Source organism: Labrus bergylta, chromosome 22 (assembly GCF_963930695.1).
Source record: "Labrus bergylta chromosome 22, fLabBer1.1, whole genome shotgun sequence".
In the NCBI taxonomy this organism is placed as follows: Eukaryota; Metazoa; Chordata; class Actinopteri; order Labriformes; family Labridae; genus Labrus; species Labrus bergylta.
This window is the reverse complement of record NC_089216.1, coordinates 8639745-8667566: the sequence shown is the minus strand read 5'-3', so window position 1 is coordinate 8667566 and position 27822 is coordinate 8639745. Positions and strand designations below refer to the sequence as shown.

The 27822-nt window shown below is 42.2% G+C and overlaps 1 protein-coding gene across 4 annotated transcripts in view; it reads right to left on the bottom strand.

The window, feature by feature from the left end:
• Positions 1–1359: 1359 nt before the first annotated feature.
• The window catches only part of dennd4c (DENN/MADD domain containing 4C), a 33396-nt gene continuing 6933 nt past the window's right edge, over positions 1360–27822 (bottom strand). Inside the window, exons 2-34 of one of the 4 annotated variants that reach the window (XM_065950337.1) lie at positions 21831–22141; positions 18138–18390; positions 17974–18043; positions 16128–16297; positions 15759–16000; positions 15606–15672; positions 15442–15500; positions 14319–14463; positions 12805–12980; positions 12560–12660; positions 11829–12053; positions 11028–11173; positions 10773–10811; positions 10329–10459; positions 10109–10241; positions 9759–9965; positions 9537–9665; positions 9299–9446; positions 9052–9201; positions 8683–8802; positions 7583–7714; positions 6371–7497; positions 6082–6274; positions 5902–5999; positions 5640–5815; positions 5091–5249; positions 4796–4994; positions 4497–4607; positions 4274–4411; positions 4068–4185; positions 3557–3713; positions 3367–3431; positions 1360–3245 (exon numbers count right to left, since the gene is read on the bottom strand). In XM_065950337.1, the coding sequence (XP_065806409.1) occupies positions 3109–3245; positions 3367–3431; positions 3557–3713; positions 4068–4185; positions 4274–4411; positions 4497–4607; positions 4796–4994; positions 5091–5249; positions 5640–5815; positions 5902–5999; positions 6082–6274; positions 6371–7497; positions 7583–7714; positions 8683–8802; positions 9052–9201; positions 9299–9446; positions 9537–9665; positions 9759–9965; positions 10109–10241; positions 10329–10459; positions 10773–10811; positions 11028–11173; positions 11829–12053; positions 12560–12660; positions 12805–12980; positions 14319–14463; positions 15442–15500; positions 15606–15672; positions 15759–16000; positions 16128–16297; positions 17974–18043; positions 18138–18390; positions 21831–22129 (5820 nt within the window). In that variant the 5' untranslated portion in view covers positions 22130–22141 and the 3' untranslated portion in view covers positions 1360–3108. The remainder of the gene's footprint in view (positions 3246–3366; positions 3432–3556; positions 3714–4067; positions 4186–4273; positions 4412–4496; positions 4608–4795; positions 4995–5090; positions 5250–5639; positions 5816–5901; positions 6000–6081; positions 6275–6370; positions 7498–7582; positions 7715–8682; positions 8803–9051; positions 9202–9298; positions 9447–9536; positions 9666–9758; positions 9966–10108; positions 10242–10328; positions 10460–10772; positions 10812–11027; positions 11174–11828; positions 12054–12559; positions 12661–12804; positions 12981–14318; positions 14464–15441; positions 15501–15605; positions 15673–15758; positions 16001–16127; positions 16298–17973; positions 18044–18137; positions 18391–21830; positions 22142–27822) is intronic. The other 3 variants (XM_065950338.1, XM_065950339.1, XM_065950340.1) reach the window with 3 other exon arrangements.

Here is a 27822-nt window from a genome sequence, read left to right as displayed (position 1 = left end):
ATATAAAACCCATGATCGTAATTTGATGTAATGAGAACAGCTTGAAAATAAAAGCACAAGATAATTTAATATTATCTCCACATCAAAACAAACGTACTGAGATAAGAACGTGCCTAGTTACTGACACTGACGTTCTGACGTCATGGATCTCCCGAATGATGGTCTCCATGGTGCAAAACTAAATAATATATTTAGCATTTTACAAAATTTGGCTTGGTCGCCATCTTTTTCAGATAATTTATGTTTAATTTCCGAACAAAATTGTTGCTCTTAAACCAAAATAACAGTATTTCAAATCACCCCGACACTTCCTAATTGAGTCCACAATTGGCGCGCTAAGTATTCAGACATTACAGCAATCAAAAGGTTTTTTTTACACAGGAAAAACAGCGAGAAAATCAAAGTTCACCAAACATTTGTTTTTTTCATTGAGGCCCTAATAACATCATGAGAGCTCTCGACTTTAAATCTCACATTTAAAAAAAGGTTTGACTGATAAAACGTCAGAGCGTTTATGGAGATTAATAAATTAATCAATGAAATGTCAATGGTTAAAAAAAAAAAGGTCACATTTGAAATACCTCCACCGCTGTCAGACAAGTGTTGGGCGGACAGGTGCTCCTCGTCCATCACCGGTCCGCTGAAGGTGATCTCCGAGCTCTTTGGTGACCCCGATAGGTGTCCCACTGAGTCCAAGAAGTTCTTTTCTTTCCTGTTGTTTTAGAAGAAGTGTTCTTGGAGAAGATATTGATGCAGCGCTTTTAAATAATTAGCTTTCCAGCAAGGTCTTGCAAAAGGTCAACTCTCGTCAAAGTTCAATTGCAAAAAGGGGAAAGTTGAACGGTCTGCGGTCCTTATATAGCCTCGGTTGGTTGTTACCATGGTGTTTGATGACGCGCGTGCGTGAGTGCGTGCGTGTAAACCATGTGCGGACAACAGCACGAGCCAGAAAGAGAAAACTTCTTAAATACTCCTTCATTGATTGAGGGACCACAATTTCCATTTTTGATCTATTCCTCTAGGGGTTGTTTTTATTTTATTTTGTTTTTATTAAATGTTTTAATTGAGGTCATTATGAAATCTAAAAAGCAACCCTTTACATTTTGTTTCACATAATTAACTTTTTTTTTTTTTTCCACAATATGTTTTAAAAAAAATTCAACATACTAAAAGGTAATGTGATTATTCTACTATTATTATTCCTGTTAATAATAGGCATCAGCAATAATTCAGTCTGTTTCATGACTAGTCAGCAGCTAATCACAGGAGCTTTAAATCCATCAGACCTGCAGTGCAGAAATCTCTGTTGATGAGCAGGTATGACACAAGTTCTCATTAATGGAGACAAAAAATGACACATTTTGTTTTCAATCAATACACAAACTCATTTATTGCAGCGCACTTAAGTGTAGACATTCAGTTCCTTTCCACAGGACGGTAAGAGATCACTTAATCTATTGTTAAAAAACAATCTCTTCTGTACATCCTCTGTCATAAAGAGGCAACATTTACAAAGTCAGTACAGGGTGGGAAAGATTAAAGGGCAAAGGGAGATTGTTAGTGATAAAATACTAAGGGATTACACTGTCAGCAATCAGAATGTCAATAATACAAAAATAAATAATTGAGCATTTCTATTTTTTTTCCGCAAAAAAACAAACTGTGTTGTTAATATTTCGTAAAGGTCTCAATTCATTCTCATCCTGGGTTCAGGTCAGGTTTTAATCTATGCAGTGCAAATTCATTATTTCACAATATTAATGTTTCTGTACAAGGGACTCTCCCAACCCTACAATAAAGGTCATCTATCCATCTATTTATCTACACCCATGTCCCCAGCATTTCATCACAGCTGCTTCTTTTCTGTCTTAAAGTGGAATGTCATCTTGGATAATGAACAGTGTCAGCAGTCATGAAGAAGCCCTTTGTGACTTAAAGCTCTAACTGCTGCCCTAATCAGCCAAAGCTACCGAGTGTAAACCATAAAAGCATTCCTTTCAAAAAATAGACCCAATAAAAAAAACCTCTAATAGTTCAGGCTACCCTAGAGTAGGAAGCAGACCCAATATATTTAAGTGACAGTTCTAATTTAATATTCTAATACGGCGTATTAGCTGATTAAGTACACGTTGTGACTGTTTAAAAAAATGCAGATATTAAAAACACAAGTAGGACTGACTGCTCCATCACTGAGGCTGGCTTTCCCTGCAAGAAAACATGTGTCTAGGATTATTGTTTGAGTTGACCACCGATGATTTTTTTTCCCTCCGAATGCCTGCTTTTAATCAGTTCAGTGTTGTTGAAGGGATTCATAATACTTTTCAGACCTTACTTATTGAGGGTCATCTGGAATGTCGCAGAAACTTTTTTTTTGTGATTGTCCTCTGTCCTCTCACATCTACACGTGTGCCGTCAATTCTTTTTTTTTTTTTTTTTACAAAGACAAAACGCCTCATACTGAACCTGCACATTTAAGGTTAAGCAAATTAAGCAATTCATTAAGACTTGGAGCACACAAAACAGTCAAGGCATCGGGACTTGTTGAAACCCCCCCCCCCCCCCCCCTCACTCCCTAATTAACAATATGTACAAAAAGATATATGAACTTGACTTACTGTTGTTGTTTAGAAAGTGCACAATGGAACAGTCATGGTCTGTTTTGGGACAGTTCGCAAAGATTAGAGTGAACGGGCAAAAAAGGTGAAGACAGAAAACTAACTGACTGTATTATTAAACACACACACTTACACACACACATACGTCTACACCACAGGGGCAGTCAATACATTCTGTACAGTGATTAATACACCTTTACACCATCTTTGAATAAGTATACCTCAACTAGACCCAAAAGATTCACTGCAGCTTTCCAACCTATTTACACAAAGAGTCCCATTTAAGTAGCGGCTTGGTAAGCCTCTAACAAAGGCAACATGAGGGTGTCAAAAAGCAGAAAAGGAGTGTCTTCTAGGTCAAGGGGGAGAAGTAGTACCACGATTGGGGAATTGGACGCGTTTCAATTCAAAATAATTTCCCCCGCCACCCAATCCTTTCCTCCTGCTGTAGCACTTGGGCCATGGTTCCTGTCTTTGCTGCAGTCGTTGGCGATCAGATGAAGGGGGCACCGAAGCATTTAACACACCACTGGACGCTCGGGCTGGGCGGTTGATCGATGCGGTGCAAAGACTTGAGCTGCTCGGCGCTCAGTTCGTCGTAAGCCAGGCGGTACTCCCTGTCGAAGGCCTCTGCGGGATCATCAAAGTCACACGATGCAAATTAGCAACACTTTTCACGACATTCAGACTCTAAAAGGTTACCTGCTAGCGTGACGCGACGGGAAGCCTTCCGTTCGAAACAATCACTCACCTACGTCGATGTTCTCCCTTCCCAAGGCCACCAGTGAGAGGAACAAAATGTCTCTATAGATACTCCTGCAAGAAATGCATGACACATAAGAGACGTTTAAATTAGCATTCAAAATATGAACGTTTGAATCTTTTACAGCTAAACTTTTGGAGTTTCTAGGAGATCAATGAGACACAAGGTGAAGGCTGACCTCTGGCGTTTGACCCCCTCTGGGCGTCGCTTGATCTCTCGGATCAACAGGTTGATTGGCCCGTAGACATCATTGGTCTGGATGTTGCGAACGATTGTGTTGAGGAGGGTACGGATCTCCTGGTGGTCTGTTGGAGCCAACGTCCCCTTCTTCTCCACTAGAGAACAAGACATACACCATCAGAGCTTTCACTCCAAACATGATACTGGATGCAAAGTGCTACAAATAACTGCATTATGTAATGTTCTTGCCCAAATCTGAGCTTATGACATATATAAAGATCCACATATTGTTTTAATTTTCAACCAACATAACACTGATTTATCAAACAAAAACATAATATCAACTACAGCAACTCGGTGAAGGAATTAAATATTTTTTTTGGACTTTGTCTCCCTCTAGTGGTTGATTTTGTTCTTGCATAAAACATGATTTCAGTATTGCATATTTTCTTTTCTTTTACAACTCCTAATGTAGCATGGCTGTGTATTACTTATTATTGTTCACTCACTAAAGGTCCTCCAGAGCAGGTAAAGAGGATCTCCATTCTCCTGGTGCAGGTTGACGTTGTCCCACAGGAGCTGGATGTACACCTGCTTGCTGTCCTGGGACAGTGAGGTCAGGGGCAGCTGCAAAGACAAACAGGGAAACATGAAGGAGAGCCAGAACAAAAAAAAAGAGACACAATAATCAAAGATGACATTTCAAGTGTCGAACCTGTACTCCTTTGTTGCAGTGTTCAGAGGTAAGGATGAGACCTGGCAGGTGACTGGGCAGGTCCAGGCGACGGAAATACCAAACCAGGTTCCAGAAGATGATGGGGTGCTGGCTGAGGAACTTGTGGGTGTAGATCACCTGGTAGGTAATGAATGGGAAGTTGGAGCAAATGCATTTGTACGAGCTGCGTGGGAGACATGATGTGTGCATGTGAGTACTTTACCTGGTCTCCCTCATTCTCCAACAGGGTTTCCAGCTCCTTGCGCAACACCAAGGGGCTGAGGTAGGGTACAGACACAGGCTTGGGATTTGGCCGTTTAGTCCCCATGCCATCCTGAAAGTCGAACACACAAACCTATTATTTTTCCCCACATTCCAGTTATAGTTGTGTCACTTTGTTACTGGTTCACTAACCACAACTCAATCCATCTTTTTGCAAGCAAGAGTTTCGCTAGCTGGCCAACTATTAATGAGAACAACATATCAAGTGATGTAAGTGATGCAAGCCTAAGGAAAACTGACCGACACTTCTTGCAGGCTACAGGGCAGACTGGTGGTGGACACACCATGTCCAGGTCTCTGGGAGTAGTCCAAGCTCTGCAGCGGGCCCCCGACACTGTTGCTGCGCGTCAGGGACGTCCCGCTGCATTTCTGCTGCTTCCCCGCTGCCTGGTGCTCCAGGAGACCCAGGGGATCTGACTGCACCGGCTCTGGAATCAGACTAAAACACAAAAGGCAAAGCGGGAGTCAGGATAAGATAAGCAAAAGGAAACTCTCTGCTTAAGGTGCTGTGGGTGTTCCATGTGGTTATTGGTACCTTTTATGTGTTCCAGTCTGGTCATCTGGAGACTCCTTGGATTCCTCTTCAGGGAAACTGATGAGGTCTGGTGACTTTATGTCAGCTGAGCTACTGGCTGTGGGCTGGGCACTGGTGCTGTGGATGCTGTCTCCTGAGGCACTAGGATTCATATAGAAGCTGAGAGGGAAAACACGATTTAGTTAAATTGCGGTGAGATTGTGAGCTAAAATAAGAGGGAGATCAGTTCTTGTAAGTTGCAGAAGAACACTGGAGATTGTTTTACACTGATTGGATTGAGGAGATCTCTTTGGGTAACTCTACTCCTGTCAAAAAAACAACTTTTTGGAGCTTTTAAAAAATAAAAAGTTTCCAGATTGTTATGCTGCTGCTTTGGTAATAATCTGAGGAGATATTTAAATGACAAAGAAAGAATCAACGTGGCATCTTCTTGACTTATGATTTGAATTGTCAAATTTTGGTGGGCTGCCCTACATGGGGTTTCTCATGGTAACAGTTCATATTATGTAAGAATATGTTCCTGCAAATTCAAAGACAACAGATCCATACCCGGTCATTGTGCGCAAGTCATGAAACTCCACATGCAGAAAGGGGAGAAAGGCTGTGCGGCAGAAAGGACAGTTGGTATTCAGGTTGGAGTCATCTGCCGTCCAGCCGGCCATTATCTCCTCATCGTACACCAGAGCTTCACAAGAGTGACACTGGGAGCAACTGGACATCAGCACCTAACAGCAGGAAAAATACACCCAACCAGTTAGTAGTTAATCCACTGTGGCATGTTGGCAGTAAAGTCTGTGACACTATGTCTCACCTCCAGGGCACAGTTCTGGTAAATACTAGAGGAGGAGGCGTGATGTGACGAGCCCTGCTCAGAGTCGGGACCCCTGCCTGCTCGTCCTGGAGTTGGATCTGCAGTTAGAAACACAAGCAGAGTTTAAAGCTAGCCCCCATTAGACCCTTTGCATGTTTCGGCGTCAGACTAAGTGCTTACGCGTCTGGTGGGTCCCTCTGCCAGTGTCGCTGCTGCCACTGCTGCTGCCCAGGCTGGTGCAGCTCTGGTTCAGGCCGTTTGCCACCAACCCCGGGATGGCTCCTCTCTCGGGACTGTCGTCTAACTCGTGTTCGGCTAGCATGTTTTCATCGAGGCGTGCCGGGAAGCCCCCTCCTCCCTGAGCATGTTCATCCTACAAAGTACAAGAACAAATACAAAATGTAAAGTGATAGTATGGATACAATAATAGGGAAAAGAATGTCAGCAATCGTCCTTTAATATAACTAACCTCGTCATCAGAGTAGGAGTAAGCTGAAGCGACTGCCCCCCACACTTTGCTGGCCACATTTGCCGCCTGTTTCATGCTGGATTTGAGTACATCAATCTTGGGTCCTGACAAAAGGGTGTCCATCTTTATTCCTGAAATAGAGTTGATGACAGATCCCAACGACCCCCCTTGGGAGGACTTTACCAGCGCAGTCAGTGAGGCAGATCTTGGTCCGGGGCTTCCTGTAGTGCTGGCGGGGGTTCTTGTCTTTACCGCGAAAGTCTTGGAGCGTGTGACAGTGTTAGGACTGCGTTTGGGTGTATCACCAGGCGAGCCGGTCAAAGTTTTAACAGGAGGCACGGGGAGGCTGGATCTGCGCTCCAGAGGCGGCTTGGGCTGTGGGGCGTCAGTGGAGTCTCCCTCAGCCTGCTGGAGCTCCATGCTGGACGACTTCGCACCCAGGGGACTCCGCAGGCTCATGTACATTTCGATTTCCTCGGCCAGGTTGCGGGACACCACAGCAGGCACGGAGCGAAGTGGCTCCTGGCTGTTGACGGAAGCAGAGTCTTCGCTCTCGGACATCAGGCGGGAAAGCGGGTCAGCACCTGCCTGCACATCTTCTCTTTCCAGCGCCGCTCCACGAAGGGCAAAATCATCGTCCTGTGTCTCAGTGTCTTTCCTCTCTCGTTTTTCCATTTTATCCTCAGTCCGCTCTACCTCTGTCTCGTCTCCTTTCCATTCTCCTGCTGCCTCAGTACCCTCTTGGTCATGTAGCTTTCCCAGTATCAGACCCTGGTCCTCTTCAGGCTCTTCCTCCAGGTCTTTAAAAAGTGCTTTAGACACACTATTAGGCGGTGGGCTCTGGCCGGCACAGAGAGCTGCAGCAAGGATACGGGCATCTGCACCCATCTGACTCGCCATGTGGTCTACTCCTTTCTCCAGGAGCATCCCAGCGCGGCTCTCAGCGCTGAAGCTACAGCTGCGCTCGGCAAAGGACTTCTGTCGCTGCTGCTGCTGCTGCTGCTGCTGCTGCTGCTGCTGCTGCTGCTGGGGCTGGTTAGCTACGTCCCCTGATACCAGCGTGGCATCGTCACCAGGGAAAGACACGCTATCAGTCTTGCTTTGTCTCCTAAACAGCTTCCCGGTACCTGCAGAATGTGCAGAGATATAATTAGAGCTGCACCTTCAGTTTGGCTTTCTCACGATCAAATGTTTGGATGTCGCTCTTCTCACCTGTTTCCCTGCCAGCGTCAAAGCTCCCTGTGAACAGCTTCACAATGCTGGGGACAGGCGAGGGTAACTCAACAGGACTGGGGGGCTCCGCCACTGCTATAGCACTGTCCACAGAGCTGGCAATATCTCCACCTGGTAATAAAAGGACACAATTAACAATTAATAAAAGGAGGAGGATAAACCTTATTTCTACACAGTTTCTTTCCTCCCTCTTTCTGTGACATATATTCATACAATAACCAATGCTCCAAAAGTAACTCTTGTCTCCTTAGAGCCCACTTATTCCAGGATTTGTCAAACTCAGTTTAGTTAAACCTACAGAGGATCCAAATTATGGAGTTCTCTACCTTAAGAATTCTTGAATTTTTCTTTACAGCAATCTAAAACCAAAAAAATATTTTCCACCTGGACTGCCTATATACACCTGCTTTAATCTTATTTGTCATGTTAGTCTACCACTACCTACCTATTCAATTTGTACATGAAGTTTCTCACAAGAGCCTGGAAAGGTTAAACTCCTGCTTTTAAAAAACAGTTCACTTGTGCAAGTTCTTTTGAAAAGTGTCCTCATAGAAATCATTGTAAGTGGCGTGCCTCTCTATACTTGGCCCACATGGGGGCAGTATACACAGGTGAGTACAATATGCTCTAAAGAAATGTATCTTGATGTGGTCTGAACACAGAGAGAATTGGCCTGAGCATATTATATTCAGCACTGTCTGTATATGTCATCACCATCAGACATTTGATCTGTAATGAAGTGCCTTAAATATTTTATTTTGCAACCCACACTAAGCACATGCCCTGACAGGTAAAATATTGGAAAGATGAGATCCTTGTCCTCTTTTCTTCTGCATATGGACACATTACACTTTTCAGCATAGTATTGCACATCACATGTGCACCCCTCCCCCATCCAAAAGGGGAGGAATTTGTATCTGTATCTCCACATATGCATACTCTGATCTGCACACCAGAAAGCCAAATGTCTTAGACTATAACAAGGCTTCCCCTTTTTACTCAGTGTCATGGCTTAGCAGGCTGTAAATCATTAGACCAGCAAAACAATAGGAAACTTAATCACGGTATGCTCTTTGTACCATTATGCTGATTTTTGGAACTGTTCCTCTCCACAGCAGAAAGAAGAGCTGAATGTGAAGGCTCTGTTAGCTCCTGGTGTAACTCGTCCTTGGAGCCGTAGCCTTGATCAGACTGCCGTCCTGTGGGGGGCGCAGAAGACCCACAAACCATGCTTTAGAATCTTTCACAGAGGGTTGAATTAAATCTGCTTCATATTGTTTTCTTTTTACCACCTAGGTCCTCTTGTCATTATCTTTTCTCTTGAAGTTAAGGTTACATAACACTCACCTATGTTATTGCTCAAACATGCAAATGCAGCAACCAGACAGATATAGAACTTATTTTTAAAAAACATTACTCAAAACCTGTGCATTTGAGGATGTCAGTACCTGTACTGCAGTGGTTGTCTGTGGTCTCTTCCAGGCTGTGGCTGTGTGCAAACAGGTTGTGTTCCTCACCGTTGACCTCGCTTGAACTGTCGCCACTTCCATGACTCAAACGGTCAACTTCAGTGGCTGCAGACCCTTCTTCTGATGCAGCTGCGGCCAGGAGACATAGTTTCAAGCAAGTGAGAAAAAAGGGGGGGGAAACGGAAAAGGGAGTAAATATATACCATACTGCATACTCCATACCAACCTGTGGTACTAAGTGTGGCTCCCTTCTTGGAAGACGTGCTGTGGAGTGCTTGCTTGAACTGGGTCGCTCCACGCAGTACGTTGCGCAGCTTAGTCCACATGAAGAGGCCACTCCGGTTTCTGCTCGGCCAGGGGCCCTCTAAGACGGCCTGTGGAGGAAACAGAATAAAGGATGAGGACATGCCTGTTTTCAGGTCTTTATAGCGACAGTATAGACAATGTGAAAGGCTGTTTCGGACCTTATTGTAGTATCCATATGTGATGGCGTTAGGGCGCACTCCAGCTTTCTTCATCTCAACCAGAACTCTCACAGCCATGACAGGAAGACCATACACACCACAGAGCTGCATCACCACTCTGAAGCACACCTGAACGCCCCAAAAGACCAACAAATATGAAACACCAATTTATACAAATAGGATGTAAAGAAGAAGCCAGAAGAAAAAAACCTGTGCCTGTACCTCATCCAGCACCTCCACCTCAGTAGTCCTCATCTTCAGGAGGATGTTGTACGCCTGCTGCATGGCGCGACTTTTCGACTTTGCGAGCCCCGCGGCTGCTGGCAGGCAGATGAACCACAGGCTGTAGCAGTGGCTGAACAGACAGCGGGCCCACTGCGCAGGGTTGGAGTAGAAGCGCTTTGCCATCTTGTATGCCAGCTTGATCTCCTGTTGGATCAGGGCAAAAAAACATGCAGATCTTTTTGAAACGGGTTGACGATTTGATGAGATAATGGAGGGAAACACATTTTCAACTAACAGGGTTTTTGCTGCTACTTTTCCATAAAGTGATTATGTGAGTGAGTGCACACCTGCTTGGTCCTCTTAGCCAGCAGTGCAGGGCTGCTGGACAGACTGGCGCCTGCTGTCCTGCTGCTGATCGCTGGCCGTAACTCTTTAGGACGGTCAAAGAGCCCCATGTGCAGCCTCGGGAAACTTTTATAACTGGAGCATGAGAAAAAGATTTCTTTTAGACTTTTGTTTAATGCCAAATCAATAAGGTTTTAATAAAGTGGAGTTCATGAGACTTACGTGTATCTGGGTGCAGGTTCAGGTCCATCGTCAGCTGCGGGTTCAGGGGGCATAACAAAGACAGTGTGCTCGCTCTTCTGCGACTCGTCCAGTTCTAACAGCCTCGTGTCCTCAGATGACTCGCCTTCAACCTTTAGTGAGGATTACATGCAGCCAGGACTCAGTGATACTCATAACTATGAGTTTTTAATAAAAGCACACTCTGCAGGCGGTCTGATGGAAGCTCTGAACTGCACACAAACTACAATCTGTCACGTCTTTCCAATAATGCAGTTAAACATGCTCATGTGATTGTGGTTAGGATAGAAGAGAAGCAGGAACTTTCCATGCCCCGTAATGGAAACATTTTTCAAAAAGGAGAACACGGCTCATTTCTGTTTAATGTTAGTGACAAGCATTAAAGAACAAGGTGCAGGAAAACCTGATTTCAGTGAGAGTGATTACCTTGGTGCCCTTGTCCGCGATTTTATCAGAGGGAAAAAGCTGCAAGGGGAGGAAATAGAGCAAAGGGAACAGAATGAATCAGAGGAAATTTTGACTTCCCCGCTTCCCCAGCAGGCCAGTGTTATTTCACCAATTAAAAAACGCAAAACAAAGGCTTGTTCCAGGAAGGAATCCTCAGGTGGAAGTGGAAGAACATAACACCAGTGTGCCGTTTGTACACATCTGACAGCAGCCTGACGCCGACTATGTAATCACCTTCTCCACGCAGTCGTCGAAAAAGGCCAGGCCGGTGTCCTTGTCGCTGACGAAGGTGCACTCCTCGATGAAGCGGATGAAGATCTGGGTCTTGGTGAGCTGGGAGTAGAACTTCTGATGCGTACGGTCTCTGCTTTTGAGAAAGCCTGCGAGGAAGAAAGGAGAGACTCTGAAATCCACGAGAAAAATGTACAGATGAAGTGATTCATGTGGAAAAAAAAAAAGATTTTAAAAGATATTTTTTGAGCCATTTTCGCCTCCATTGGATAGGACAGCTGAAGAGAGACAGGAAACATTGGGAGGAGAGAGCAGGGGGTGACATGCAGCCGAACCCAAGGCCGCTGCAATGAGGCGCACAGCCCCCATACTGAACATAGGGTGCACGACACAACCATCAGGCTACTAGCGCCCCCCCCCCTTTTCTTTCTTTATGCAGACAAAGTGTTTGAATGGGACCATTTGATAACGTGAAAGAAGCCTTTTGCTTCACTCTTTCACTGTCTAAAACCGGTTTCCCAGCAACAGGCATTAGTGAAGTCTTATTTGAGCGGCGGAGAAAGATGACTGAGATCTGAAAGCATTCATGTAGAGTGATTGCCGTGACGTGCCTTAAAATATGAATCTCGATTAACGAATCATTAGCTTACTGTAAATTATGCAAAGGCTAAAAAGAAGCCTGAAGGCTAATCACAATAACAGCGTCCATATAAATAGGAAACATTTAAAGAAAACCAATACCATCATAATGACCGCTTTGCTTTTGGGCACATTAGGAAAGGGAGCCGTCAATCACTTCTTTACCTTGCAGATCGTAGAGGGAGTCCGCCGCCGTGGCCTTCTCCGAGGGCGCCTCTGTGATGGGTTTGAGATAGGAGCGGTAGCCCTTCAGGATGGAGGCCATGAAGCGAAGGAAGGTCTCCTGGATCTCCATCTCCAGGGCCGTCTTCTTCTTGTGCCAGGTGAAGTCAGCCTCGATGGGGGTCATGTCCACCGCGGAGCCTTCCTGTGATGTTTGGCGGACTGCAACTAGAGACGTTTTAGATACATTACTCTACAACAGTGGGCAGTGTTGTATATTTAGGACTCACTGCACCGGCTGGTGTAATGGAATGATCTTTGCTAACAGTGTTTACAGTGAAGCTATAAAGCTGAACAATTTATCTTTATTAAAAATCCTTCTAGAAATATAAATATTCTTTACCGACTCACTGAAAGATTAAGAAAAATGGTTTGAAAAATGATAACGCTTTCAATTGAACCTTTTTGATACAAAAAATAACTTTAACACAAGTTACTATTATCTCAAAACTAGCTGAGTAGACACTAGTGTGCTGATGTGTAACTATTTTTTGCATTAAAATTAAGTTAACAACTTTACTTGTGAAGCACATTCTACGATTTTTAAAATCATAATCTAATTTTTTATAATTACTTCCTTTAGCGCTTCATAAGATTTAATATTTTGATAATCAACATTATTATTAATTATTCAGTTTCATCAGTTATAATTTCAACAAAGGTTGTGTTTGTACCGGTGGCCAGCTGGTGGTGCAAGTTGCTCAGAGAGTTAACGAGACTCTTGCAGGGCTTCTTTGGGAGGTTCTTCCAGTTGTTGTGTCTCTTTTCATCAGACCTGTAACACACAATGCCACGAGGGCCGTTAGCTGGAAGTCACCAGGAGCACTGCACAATAATAATCTGCAAACTGCTCTTGGTTAAGGAAGTATATTGCTGCAGGAATTTTGAGAAACTGTAGATTTAAGGGTGCATCGCATACAGGTAGATGGTGTTAGTGTCCAGATCCACACAGACAACATCTGGCGGGGGGTCGTAAAGGTCGAAGTAGCGGGAGTCCACACCCACTATGAACGGAAAAGGAGCGTTGAGGACTTGTGCTAAAGACAGCGGGCACAGTGGGATGTAGGGACACTGCCACTGGAAGGGGAAGATCATCTGATGGAGACAAGAGAGCAGAAGGATTGATGCAACCAGGCTGCCAATAATGAGTTTACATTACAACTGGAGATTATCAACATCAGACACCAGAATTCAATAAAGGCATTACGGGTCTCACTTGTGTAAGATGTAATGGTCGTCTCGATTGTGACTGATTTGGAGTGACACCAAAAAATTATTTAGGATTGTGACATCCTGTGTTTTCAAAGAGACATGATTGCCAAAGTCCAAATCAGGTCACACGCAGCTTGAGAATCAATTTGAATACTGAGTGCAGAAATGATTCAAATCAGTGATGGTACACTGGTGTAATTTTACACAAAGTTCCCCTTCACATGAATAAGTTCACAGAGAACCTTTGAATAATAAGTAAGGCATGGAAATTGAATAGCGCTCTGTTTGTCAGTGTTGATGTCACTGCTGGAATGATCGAATAAGTCAAAGCATTAAAAGGACAGATATTTATAGATCCAATTTAGTTTGCCGATTATATTCTGCACATTAGATGAGGCCGTGCTGTATGGGACTGCTTTAATATCACTAATGGGTGGGTGTGCAGGGCTGTGTACTCTCTCCTGACTTGACTGGGCAGCTGAATGATTATAAATGAGGGAGTGTTGTTGGCCATCTCATAATCAAATCTGGTATACCTTCATGATTTAACGACATTGTCCTTCCAACCAAACTGATTAACCCTTACAAGCATAATGCAATGATATATATATATATATATACTATACGCCCCTCACATTTAAACCATGAGATCCTAGTGCCCTCCTTTAATCTATCTCTATTGTGTCTGTTTGTATCCTGTTAATGTTGTTTAAGGTTCCACCAACTTTAAATGTGTCACCTTGTGTGAAATAAAATAAATAAATAAATAGAATATTTATACTGGCAAGTGTAAAACAAATCTCTGACAATAAAGAATTGTCTTCTCTAAATCTGAGGTTCTCAACCGGTCGAAGCTCAAGACCCACCACCAACTACTTCATGAAAAATTGCAACCCAAATTTTGCAAGTAAATTTCAATCTTCATTATTGAGTCTATACTAAAGCAAGGGAGCTTTAATCAACAGGTTGAATTTCATGTCTATTGATTACATAACTTCATAGACATCACAGGCAGGCAGGTTATTCATTTTGTTTTTAAGGCATCACATCTCTACATTCATTTCTAATGGGGTCAATAAAGTGCAGCTGTGGTCGTAGGGTAAAGGCATCTGTATATTTCTTAGAAATGACGTAGCATGACAACTACTATCGATTATAATGACCACATTGTGTTTTTACTGGACATGACCGACTGTGGCGTGCAGAGCAGAGCATACTCACAGCCACCACGGCCTCGGCCACCCCAGTGAGCACAGCGGGCCGGAGCGAGTGCAGCAGGATCTTGTTCTCCAGCAGGACAAAGTGCAGCAGTGTGGCACAGTTCTCAGAGCCCAGATTCATCAGCAGCGTGCCGTAGTCCGCCCCGCTGACAGGGAGAGAGAGAGAGAGAGAGAGAGAAAGAGATGATGATGAGGTTGGGCAAAGAACAGAGGGAAAGGAGAGGAGACATTGGGCATGAGGGTGGAAAAAAAACAATACTAATGAGAAAGAAAGTGTTATGTAACAAAGAAACAGGGTGATTCAAACTTTCCTTAACAATCAGACGTAGCCCAAAAGGGGAAAAAAACGGTATTCAGTAATTCATGTTTTTAATAGAAAACCCAGAGATCTCTTGAAATGAGAAAAACATCACCTTACAAGATTTATGAGTTTTTGCAATCCAAACACTCACATCCCCTTTCAGCTAATAATGAAAAACCTCTTATGGCACCGATTGAATCTGAATTCTATCAAAGATGTACGTTTAAGTTTTTAACATCATCCAGAAAATCCCATAAAGTTGTTGTTGTCAAAAGTCTGTTTGATCCCCTCTTCTTACTTATACATTTTTCCTTCGTTGAAGTACGCTGTCATTTTGTTCGACACTTCCCCCAGAACCTTGGATGACCATTTAGAGGACCTTGTTATTGCGAGTCAAAATAAATTCCTCTTTTATAACTTGGGGTTTTTCACATTTTGGCCCCAAGCTTTGTCAAGCACAAAGTAATAGCCGAATAACCAACCAGCAAATTTATAGTTTCAGCTTTAATGAAGGCCTGACATCACCATTTTTGTGAGTAATAAAGGGAACACAAAGCTATTTTTTCAGCAGGAACAAAGAGGGGGACAAAGTCGCTGCTAGAATTGCAAACATGTCAGAATGTTTCAATGAAGCAGCGGGAAAAAGCAAAAATAAAGATAGTAAGTGTGAGTTTTACTAAGAAGACTAATGAGACAGAGCACAGAATATAAACTTAAGGATTGCTTCATTTTCTTAACTCTGTAAGGATTGTTTCCTATTGGATCTGATATTATGATATATGATGCAGCACTGATAGTAACCTACTGAAAGCTTTTTTCTTACCTGAGGGGTAAGGGTGTACACACAGGCTGGGAGAGGATCAGCGTGTCATGTGCCGAGAGCTGGAAGGGGAAAAAAAAATGTTGTAACATACGTACAAGGGACTGACTAAACATCTGTGTATTTTTGATTGTCGAGTGTGACCTAAGAGATATTAAACATGTCACCTGGACTAATATTCTTGGCCTCTGAGGGGAAGGAAACGATACATTGTGCATGAAGTGTGAGATGTGCCTGTAAAGAGAAAGACACAGAATGTGTCAGCGGCTTTATTCATCAAATCTGGATTATTGTTAAATGTCAAATAAGATCATTCTCACTTTTCAATGGGCAGCGGGTGCGGGCCTGAGACGGAGAGCTTGTACAGGAACATGAGGAACTTGCGGAAGGACTCAAAGAAGGGCCAGTGGGAGAGCAGGCAGATGCATTTGTTGGTGTTCACGGGCCGGTTAGGGATCATCTTCTTCTCTACCGTGGTGAGCAGGCCCAGCTGGATCTTCTGCTTCTCGCTCAACAGATCCACTGGGTACGGCTCGTAGAACTGGATGGCTGATCCGTACACCTGCAATCACAGATGGACAGACCCCTTTGGTGTTTTTGTAACGTTTTGGCTTCACAGGTTGGTTTAGCTGAAGCCCTTTTTGTCTTTTGATATAAATGTAAGCGTGCCATTGGTTGCTTCGTCTCACCTTTTCCCCAGAAGATAGGGTTAAGACAAACGTGGAGAAGACAGGTAGAGGGTCTCGTGTGTTTGGTGCCCAGCACTCGATCTTGGCGCCCATGGGCAAACAAAACAGAGGCACAGGTTCTGGAAGAGGAAAGGACTCATAGTTCTCTTCTGGGTAACGGAAAATGAGACCTGGAGAACAAAGGAGAGAGCATAAATTAAGCATACAAATGGTAATGTAGTAATATCCAACAAAATAAATACACATTTTACGACTTTATATCTCTGCAATGATGAAAGAGGCTCTGGAAAACGGAGGTGGAGGTTTTCAGTTTTTTAATGACAAGTAGTACTATTCTCAGGAAATGACTGTTTTGTCCTTCGCTGTAACCTGTTGTTTGATAGATGCCTTTCAGACAAGATACACACATGCTAACACACATTCACGAGACTGCAGACACAAGAAATGGGCGTGGCAGGAAGTGCAGCTGCCTGAGATGAATGAGCAGCAGCCTCTCAGGAAAAAGGCTGAACAAAAAGATAAAGCTAGCACGAGTGTCTGAAAGTGTGTGTGTGTGTGTGTGTGTGTGTGTGTGTACACCATTTTATATGAACATGGATCATGTTGGAGCTATTCATGTTGCACAATGACTAGGTCTAACGGCCAGGCTTTAAAGGAAGCAGTCGGTGAGTCAAAATGTCACACGCAGGTTCTGAAATGCTGCCAGCTGCAATAAGAAAGAAGTACTAAAGGATCAGAGATAAACAGTGAGGGGGGCCGCTCGCCTGAGCATTCAGATAAAGAACATTAAGCGAGGCTGATTGTGAAAGCCTTTCTTCACAGCATGTCTGATATCAATACATCACAACATTCTTAAAGGTGACATAACATGTAAAGGGCTTGTTATTGCCACGCCTTTTTTAACAGCAATTGTTTTCATGTACAGAAGCCTATAAGTACAAAAAAAACCATTAAATTGTTGGCAAGAAGGAGTAGAGCACTGAATTCAAAATGATAAGTAGGTAAACATTTGGAATGAAATGTGCTTTACTGTCTTGTAGACTAACTTCTCATTATTATAATGAAGGAGTTGAAGCCACTGTAGAATAAGCATAAGCATGACAACATCTAGGGTGTGTGATTATTTAAACACTAAATCAGCACCAGTTAATCTTAGGGTAGCTAGCTAGCTTGAGCTTCGTCTGACTGCATCAGAGCGGTGTGAAACATGGCCAGTTTACCCGGGCCTTCACCCATTAAGAAAAAATGTACTCACGCCGAGCGACAAAGCACTGCTTGTTTACAATTTTTTTTTTTTTTTGTATTGGTTGAAATTCAGACTTTTGCAGTGTGTTAATTGTAAATGCTCATATCAAGATGATGATAAAGATGTCATTAATTGGGGCGCCAGATAGCCTAGCGGTTATGTCACGCGGCAAGAGTCCTCATCACAGCAGCTGTGGGTTCGTATCTGACCTCAGCCCATTACTGCCTGTCATTCCCCTCTCAACATTCCTGTCTCTCTTGTCTTGTCTCTCTTCTGCTGTCTTATCTAATAAAAGGCAAAAATTATATTTGCTCTACTTTAATAACTACTTCACGTTTCATAGTTTGATTTTGCATGAGTGTTTTTTTTAACCATTTCTATCTTTTTTTGTATTTTTTCCACTTTCATGGTCGTTTTTTTAAAGCGCAGTAAACAAAATACATCCCGTCACTTCACAGGGAATGGCCTGAATGAACTCTTGGTTATTTTGTTGCCTTTTTTTTTTTTTTAACTTTTTCATAAATGTAAAATAATTCATTAGAATAATGGTGTTGTCAATGTTCATATCAAGATAAGTGCAGAAAACTGTGGCACTGTTACCTGCTTTGTAACTGATAGAATTGGACGCAGACACAGATTTCTTGTAACACAGGAACACACTGGAGCCCCACTAAAGATGGGAAAAAAAAAAAAGATATTAAAACATGTACTCCAACAGACTGATGATGACAATGTGTAAGCTAAGGAATACAAATGTAACTCACCATGCCACAGTTGAGGTTCTTTTCCACTTTACAAAAGGTATGTGGAGGAATCTCTCCCTTGCTGGTGACGATGACACAGATGTCGGTCACAGCCAGCGAGTTCTGAGGCTGGACAGGCGGCGCTCTGCGTAACGTGATGAAGATGCGCTGCGAGGTGGCGGAGCTGTTATTGACGTTGGCGCAGCGGCCGTACGGAGTGGCTTGGATGACCTCGCAGCCCTGGATGAGACGCTCCTTCCCCTCATACAGCACCCTGACAAACAAAAGAAAGTGTTAGCTTAGCATTTGTGCATGACACGAGACACTTTGTTCTCCGTCAGGAACAAAGATCGTATTATACAGAAGAAAAGGCAGAAAGAACCTGAGACTGTCCAGCTGTCTGTAGTCGAGTGTCATTTAACAGTCTGTACATTAACAAGGCAGCAAGTGCAGTGCAATGACTCGCGCAAATTCATATTGAAAGCTTACATAGACGTTTAAGTGTGTCAGAGAATGCAGTCCTGGAATCAGTTTTGCACTCAGACATCTCTTTCATATTTTAAACATCCTTGGCTGCCAAAAGTCAAATGACACACATTGTGATGATGCAACAGTGTACACAGTAAAAACAAGACAGAACATTCATGTTCAAATACCAACAACAAATGAGGAGTTTGAGAATAAGAAGAAAAAAGAAAGAAAGAAAGAAAGAAAGAAAGAAGAGGCTAGAGTTTCTATGTGGTGCATTAGAAAAAAAAAAAAAAACAACAGAACTAGGAGTGAATGTTTGCTGCTGGTTGACTTTCCGAAATCGTGATGGATGTTTAATGAGTTTAACAGTCTGAAGCAAATTTAGATTAAACTCAGCATTACAACAATTTAACACAGCAGTAGTTAAAGGAACATGTTATTTCCTAACAATGTCTAGATCTAGTTTAATACTCTCTGTTACGGTGGTTTGATATTAGGGACCCGGGCCCAGATCCGAGTACACTTGACTCCAAAGTCTGTTTCATTCGATCAGTGTGAACTGTGAACACAAATGTACGGTACTCGTCCTGTACTTGGGTAGCGTGCTTGAGGAGGTGGTCTCTGGTCTCAGACAACAAGACACAAACAGAACAGAGAATTTGTTAAAAGCACTTTTCTCTCAGGATGACATAGTTCATGTCTTTCATATGGAAGCTCTTAACTAGAACATAAATTAAATATCTGGATCTTTACCTACTAAATGCTCCAGTTTGATAAATAGTTGATTTTTCTTTTGTGTGCTGGACATGTTTTTTTCTTTTAAATAAGAGTTTCTGCTGAAAACACAGCTGATGAGGGCAGTGGGAACCAATAAAAAAAAAGTGAAGTTGTACGCTGTGAAACCAAAACAGTGTAAGGATGTAAGATGCCATATGAAGCTGAGGAGGAAAGATCCAGGTCAAGTGAACTGTTTTTAATAAAAGTTGTGTTTCTGACTAGTGCAGCTTTAAATTTGCAGAATGTGTCAGAAAACAAAGAAAACAAAAAAGTTAAGCTTTGCCTTTCTCAGAATTAGCTTTAGCTGCTCCTTTTTAAAATATGCTTTAATGTTACTTGAAATGAGCATAGAAATGCTGTGCCACGTACACATACTGTGAATAATCTATTTTTCGAGAAGTGCTTTCTTGAAAGACAATAAGCGGGAGAGGCTGAGCTGTGGCTCTGTTGGGAGTATAATCTCTGTTTTACAGGGACGATCAGTGTGTGGTCAACAACACTGACTTTCTTCTTTAAGCTCTAGCTTGCCTTTGAAGCCTCTATGAGAAGCCTGTCATCAATGGGAGATGTGATTCAGACATAATTACCAGCTGACTCATTTAAATCCCAGACAGTAAAGGAAACTCGCACATATCCAACACAAGCCAAAAGTAGCCATGAGGAAAGCTATCAGTTTCTCTCTGTGTTGGATTGTTTTTTTGCATGACTGCAGGACTTCTATGGCAGCATGCTCCATGACGGCCCTTTCCATCTGAACAATGCCGTGTGTGGGGCCAAAGATGTGATTGCAGCCCTCTTTAAACCAAGAAACACATTTTTTTTAATCTTGTGAAGCTACAGGGCAGCCATGGCAGATACAATGGTCCTGAAACACTCCATTTATTCTGAAAAGAGTGCAGGACAAACCTAAAGAGGCCAGGAGGACAGTTGCCAGCAAATTCTCATTTAGGCAACAAAAAAAACAGTGAGTGAGTCCCTAATGGGCACAGTGAGTTGTGACGCTGTGGAGCCCCAGGCTGGGAATGCTGCCTTCACTGGCAGCAGAGGTGGTAGTTTTTTATTTAATCTCACAATGAATGAAGTCCAGCAAGTGGAACAGATTGTGAAGGAGAGACACTGGGGTTGCAACATGGCCAAAAATAACTTCTGACATTGTTTGCTGTAGCTAAAACGAAAAAGAACCATCGGGAAGGAATACTATTTCCCTTTGCAGCAACAACTTGTGGAACCAGTTTTATCAAACTGCTTTACATATTCAGTGCTTTATCCAATAACAAAGTTAAACCAAGAGTGAGAATACTTGGATGTAAGCTTACCGCTCTCTCCTCCTACCCACATGTCTGCTAACATGCTAAGCAGGATTGCTCAATCTCTCACAGGAAACATGACTTGACATATGATCTTCTGTTTATGCTTAGTGCACTGATGTCTGCAGGGTTTCATGAGGGGTTTAAACACGCAGGCTTCTGCAGTTTAGAGCTACATTTAGCAGAAGGAAATCAAATTAATAACACATGAAATGAACCAAATTCATCACTAAACAAGTGGAATGCGGCCAATGTGTTGCAATGTTTTCAAGCACACAAGTTTTAATTAGATCTTACAAAGACTGGACTAAGAGAGAGCAGATTGTTGTCTCTTGTAACTGGAAACTCCAGTTTGTCAGAGGGGGGCACAATGAGGTTTTAGAAGAAGACTAAGGTGTGGAGGATGGAAATGCCTCGGGCAGTTGCATCATTGTCCTTTGTAAAGCATTAGTGCGTCCATGCCTCTGTTTTATTTATCAGGGAGTTAACTGCCACACATAGCATAGATAACAGTTTGCCTCATGGCTTCACAAGCAGCGGCAGCTTAATGCTAACAGGACATCATTAAATGAATCAGCTCTTGTACGATAACAGAAGGAAGCAATTGGATCCGTGGAGAGAAGCCAAGAGGTGCGGCTGATGACGCAACAGATGCCAGTGAATGAAGCAGGAACGTACCTACTTCCTTTCATCTCTTAGTTCAAGTTTTGTCATTTCATAATCAACAATCGAAAAGGATTGCATGGGACGTTCTGTTGACGTGCTAGCTACAATAACCCTGCTGCGGGACACTTTGGGGATCTTTTCTTTCTTTGAACGCTGTGGTTGTGGTTAAACTTTTTTTTTTTGCACTCAAAGTTTCTTCTATCATAAAAACAAGCTGAGCTTCTGAATCTACAGCATGATGGAGAGAACAGCAGAAACAATATTTATGGGTTCATTGACTGAATTATTGCACAATACCATTTTAGCTAAATGACCGACTATAAAATTCTCAATCTATAAACTAAAGATGAACATCAAGCTGTCTCCAATGTTAAGTTTTTTAATCCCCATTACAAAGACTTTGGTTTCATGTTATTCAAACAGTGGACACTTGTAATGAGTCCCTTGACGCTGCACGCCTACACACATTTCAGATTACAAACTGCTGACTCACCCGATATCAATGAGAGGAGACTTCCCTCGACTCCTCTTGTAGCACAGAAACAGCTCGGGGCTCTTGAGACTGCCATGATTAAGGTTTGCAGGCTGGCCGCTGTAGGTGCTGTCGATGCATGTAAAACCCTCCGGTACTGTTTCTCCTGCCGACCTGTTAATGACAGCCAGGTCGGTGATGGGTGCTTTGGGTCCACCGGACTTGGTCTCTGACAGGTCCTGCTCCAGGGGCGTGGACTTGTCCGTCAACCCAGCTACCACAAAGTAGTCGGTCACTCGGTGACCCTTGTCCTCAATCATGGCTGGGCGAACCTGGAAGTAAGAAGAATAAAGGCGTTTTATAGATTGAAGAGGATTTCATGTTTCGCTGACGACACACCCTTGTATTGACCTACCATAGTTGTAGAAGACCACCATGGTTTTAAGAACAGTCTATTCTAAACACTTTCAACACACACTGTCTTCAGGCTTTAGCCAGAAAGAACACTGTGTGTTAGTGAAAGCAAAGCGCTTACATATTACCTCAGGACAGTGAGATGCATTACACATGCAAGCGTACACAGAATGCTAAGTAATACTTTGGCCAAGGCAGTAAAAGGATCCTTTAAGAGAGGAACACCACAGACTGGGGAAACATAAGGGACTGCATTTGTTGACATGCACAAACAGTCTTGTCATTGTATATCGCCGCACTACTATGTTATGTGAAGAGAGTTAAAGCACTGGCAGCTACAGAGAGCCAAGGGAGAGCAGCAAGGGCCTGGAGGAATGTTAAAAAATGCCACTGAGAGCGTAAATCAAACAGACACCAAAGTCTTTTAAACACTTGATATATGATCATAAAAACTGGACCTGAGAAGCAAAGAATTGACATAGAACAGTGGATCTGCAATATATGTATACTCTCTATATATACGTTTTTGGTAGGCTTTCATAGGAAGTTATAATAAAAAAAGTTGAGGTTCTGTTTTCTTGTTTGTCATGGCACCAAACTTAGTAGTCATTAACATAACGCAACTTAAGGATGTTTTAATGCAGCGCAGACACACTGATAACTTGTACATTCTGTAACAACAGTATAGCTAATAAAACTTTGCAAAGGCCAGCACATGTGCATTTATACTAGTTTGTATTTTTAAAGTTTACTGTTTGAAAATGCACTGGTATTTGGATATTGAGCTCTTATCTATCATCAAAAAGAGCCCAGCTTTTATCAGATAGTAACAAATTAAATGTCACATGTCACACTATGCAAAATACACTTAACCATGGTTTTCTAACACTAACATGTGTCCCTAGCTCATCTTCAAACCTCCCAGAAATTCATCCTTTTTGTCTTTTGCCGTCTCCACTTTTTAGAAAACGTGTTCTCAATCAGGCAGTTTGGCGATTCTCCCTTTATGACATCACAAAGGGCAGTAACCCCTCCCCCAGATGGGTGACACTCCCACAGCTAGAAGTTTGTTGTGCCTCTAAGTCTACCTGCACAACGTGAACAATTGGGCATGGAGCAAGCCACCCAAGCCCTTCCAGAGAGGGGCGTGGTCAGATACAGGTCATTTACATTTAAAGCTACAGACACAGAAACAGCCTGTTCTGAGCAGGGCTGAAATAGAGGGATCTACAGTCATGATAAAAAACAGGATCAGAGTGGATTTAGAACAAGAAACTTCACAGACATGTTTGGGGACAATATATTTTATATGAAAACTGCTGCTGCTTATCATTTATATTCTATACATCACTGTTCAAAAATAGTGTTACTGTACCAAAGAAAGGAATTTAAAAGCCCTGCCAAAAACAACAGAGTCAACTGGTTGTCTAAGAAGAAAGAGAACCTTGAAGCACATGTCCACATTGTCGATCAAAGAGCTGTTCCGACTTACACAGGAAGTTCAATGTTTCCAGTGGTGAGTCAGCTGTAGCAGGAGAGGGGAAAAAGCCTCTTTGTAAGGCTACAGACAGCTCTGGACTTCATGACGCAGATAAACACTCTGCATTGTAGTTTTTCATTTCAGCTCTGGACTTCCATACTCTTCAAGTTGATAACCACAGGTAGGAAAGATGATGTCATGATGCAAGACAAGGCATATTAATAAATCTGAATAGTACCCAATTTCAGACAACACAGGCATAGCCGCCACCCATATCTCATTCAACGAGACACCTAGCCCTGCTTTTAGGAATACATTTGGTATTTTGCCCATGTGAACAAGCCAAAATGGATTCATTTTTAAGTATACTGCCAGCCCTATACTCTTCACAGGTGCCTTTGAAGTATGTAGCTGGACATCTGCCCAGAATATGGCCCCATTTTTTCATTCCTCTTTAAAACAATGTTGGAGAAGCACTCAAACCGAGGGGTAGAGAGCATCACTTCATCAAAACAAGCCTTCGGCAGCGAAAACAATACAGTTATATGTCACATTATCCGAGCAAAGACTAAAATGACTTTGAGTTTCCACAAACAAACAAAAAAAAAGGCCATTAAGGTGCATCCATGGAAAAAGGAGGGATTAGCAGGTCCTTCCTACTTCTCTCAAGAGGGTCAGCTGTTCCAGTAACAAAGGATGAAAGAGATGGGATAGGTTTGCACTTGATCTCTCACATCTCTATTTGTTTTGTGTGAATACATTTCACTTCTTAAGAGAGGACCAGCTTTATGAATCTCCTCTGTTTAATGTTCCTCCCAAAGTAGGACATGAATTCTTTCTTGTGAATGTCACTGTAACTTATGTCCTTCTTTAAAAGCCCAAATTATACCAGATGTGGCTTTTCACAACACAATGACTAATATCTGTCCCAGTCCTTTAGAAATGAGCCCTTTCTTTATGAGAATGTACGACAGCAATAGAAACTCATAAAGCAATGTTAGGACATATTGCTCTGTCTGTATCCATGGTAACATGTCAGTGGTGAAACCCTTATTGAAGAGCAAAATGCAGTCTTTATCTGCAAAACAAACCACGTTATTAAAAGTGTCCTTGAGTGATGTAGTCTGATGTTTGAACCAGTGACTGGATCCTCTCTCTGTGTTGAGTAAGAGTTAACATCTGTATTTAGTTTCTTTGCAACATCAGAACAGAATTAAAATCATTGTTTAAAACAGACAGCCACGCAGGTCGCTCACAGTGAATTTTCTTGAATATTTCCTGTTGCGTTCACGCGTCTTCTAAAAATTCTGAGTGAAAAATCCTGCCGTTCGTGTTCACGCACGCAGCTCACCCAGATAATTACTGAAAGTTAAGGAGTTTTGTGCATGTGGGAAAACACCACACGTCATGTAACTGAAGTGGAATCCTAGCTTTTCATTACACTTCAGACGTTTGTTCAGTATTTCTCCTTGGCCTCAAAATGATGACCTGAAATGACCTCACACCCATGACATGGCCCTTATACATGCTTAACCAATGTCATAAAAGAGTAACAAGTACAGCTTACTGAACTGCATTAATTGAGCAAACAGCCACTTGTTTACACATTCAGCAGACTTGTTAGGACATCAGCATCCATTTGGAGCCATTTTTCTTCCCTCTTGACAGACATAGTAACAATATTTGTACTCCTCTTTCTTTCAGTCTTTGGTCTCTTTCAACTCCCGAGGGAAAAGCATCTGACTCTTCATATAGATGATGGTCTATTTGTTGCTGGACATACATAATAGTTTAGGTTTTTAAAGATTTGATGAAGAAAAAGCTACCTGCTACAGCGGGGGGAAAAAACACTCTTATGCTGAACTGATAGAGAATAACAAAACAATAAACTGAAAAAAGGGCTATGAAGCTAAGGGGGGAAAGCTTAGTCATCTGATAATACTTGGTGTAATCCCTTTCACATTACGCACAGTTATTCCATCCATTGTTAATATCAAAATATTAGTTATAGCTGCTTTAAAAGACCAGGAGGAATTAGGCAAGTTCTCACAAGTTATAAAGTCAAAGACTGCCTGAGGAAAAGAAGTGACATTTCACAGCGACAGGAAATATGTGAAAAAAAAATATTTTCTATTTATTTTTAAACATTACATCAAAAGTGGAGTACCTCCAAGTGATTCATGTACAACTACAGCCTACAGGAAATAAAACATCTACTGAACATGTGTATTTTAAACTTAAACTCAAAAATCTGCTCTGAAATAGTTACTGCGGCGCTAAAACATCAAGGCTGTGAGTCACAGTTTTCTGACAGCACGGGCACAGATCAGCACAAAAAGTGTCATTAAAAATCTAAATATGATGGTGACTTCCCTTATACACTTTTTCATGATGCAAATGATCATGCTAAAAAAAAAAAAAAGCAGCATACTCCACATGAAGGGTCTGGTTACATGTGAATACAGCTTTGCAGGCTAGTTTGACTCAGAATGAAGATTAATGATACTTTAGGGATCAACACAAGAAGCAGTCAGTGAGGTCACATTATTTCCTGTTCTAATCAAAATATGAGATATATGACATTAATACTGCAATAATTGCTTTGGATTGGCAGTGCCAGTAAAGGTTTTATATCTCACCTTGATTAGATATGCTTTATTGCTTTTGTACTATAACCCAGTTCCATAACCCAACCATACTCTTTGTGACACCTTATGATAGACAAACATTGCTGCTGCCATGGCAACCCCGTCCCAACAATGCCAAGCAGGGCGACCCTGAGCTGCGACTAGTGTTACCTTCACCAAAGGAAATTGATCTCCAAGTCTTTCAAGGGTATATTATGTGTAGCTGACTCGCTCGCTGTAGTCAGCCTCGTCCAAATAAAATCCACTGTCTGAGTTTTAGATGTAAAATGGAAGAAACTGTTTTTTATTGTCTAGTTTTATGTCTGGTGAGCAGATAAAACATGGACGTGGCCATAAACGGCGCTGGTGTTGACAGCTGATTAGGCTGAAAGCTTTAGCTTTTGTAAACAGACGGAAAGAGTCCATGTAGGATTTACTGTCTTTCTTGTTCTGCACATGTGACAACAAGTAGAAAAAAAATATGTAGGGACTTTTAAGCCTCAGGGCAAAAATAGTGCCGCTTGTAGGATCAAGAAATGACTGAGTCAAACTGGCAGGCAAAACCAGTCTGTTGAATATCCACTGTATGAAGTCGAGTGTTGAAACCTGAGCTCCGGTCTCTGAAGGTTGTGCTCTGCACCTCCCTGCCCATGAAAAAAAAACCTGTTCCTCTGTTACTCCAGAGCCCCGCTCATCGAGTGTCGTGCTCTTTGTCTGGGCTGCAGTCATGATCAAAATACTTGGTGGCTTCAGAGGACACCTAAACTGACCGGTGACTCTGAAACTAGCTCTTGACTTCCTTGTAGCTATGAATGCTTACAGCTTTGGCCTTGATGTGGACACTGTCTATTCAGCTCTTTCAGTTTTAATGTAGCTTACAAATTAAGTTACCCACGTAACGAGATCCACATAATAAGATCAGACTTTTATTTTGTCAGCTCTTGGCCTGATGATTATATATTATGGTAAGCTAGTGCTATGTTGGTAACTGATTAGAACAAAAAGTTACTTTTCAAGCAATAATACCAAACATTTAAAAAGGTCACAGCTGGTCAAATACATTTGTGTATCTGCTTCTAGTGGTCATAAATTGTAAGCGATGGAATATTTTGGGGCTTTTGAGCTGTTATTTTGACAAAAAAAAAACATTTTAAGGGGTCATGTTGTGCCCAAGAATGACTGAACTGCATGTATAACTGTTAATAAAATTAAATACCTATGTTCGGCCATTGCCAGTGTTTTTTGCAAATAATTAGCAAGGTGTTTTGTATTTTTTTTAATGGGGATACTGCTTTTAAAAAATATTATTCTTACACAAAAGTAACATAACTTAATTCATGCTGGATTGAATTTGCTGCCCAAACAAATGCAGACTGTGCCATGTTTGTGATGTTTCCTCATAGTGATGGAGTAGTTTAACCACGTTGCACTTTTCTGACTCCAACTGAATCTTATGAAACCCAACGACGCCTCAACATTCACAAAACGTCCT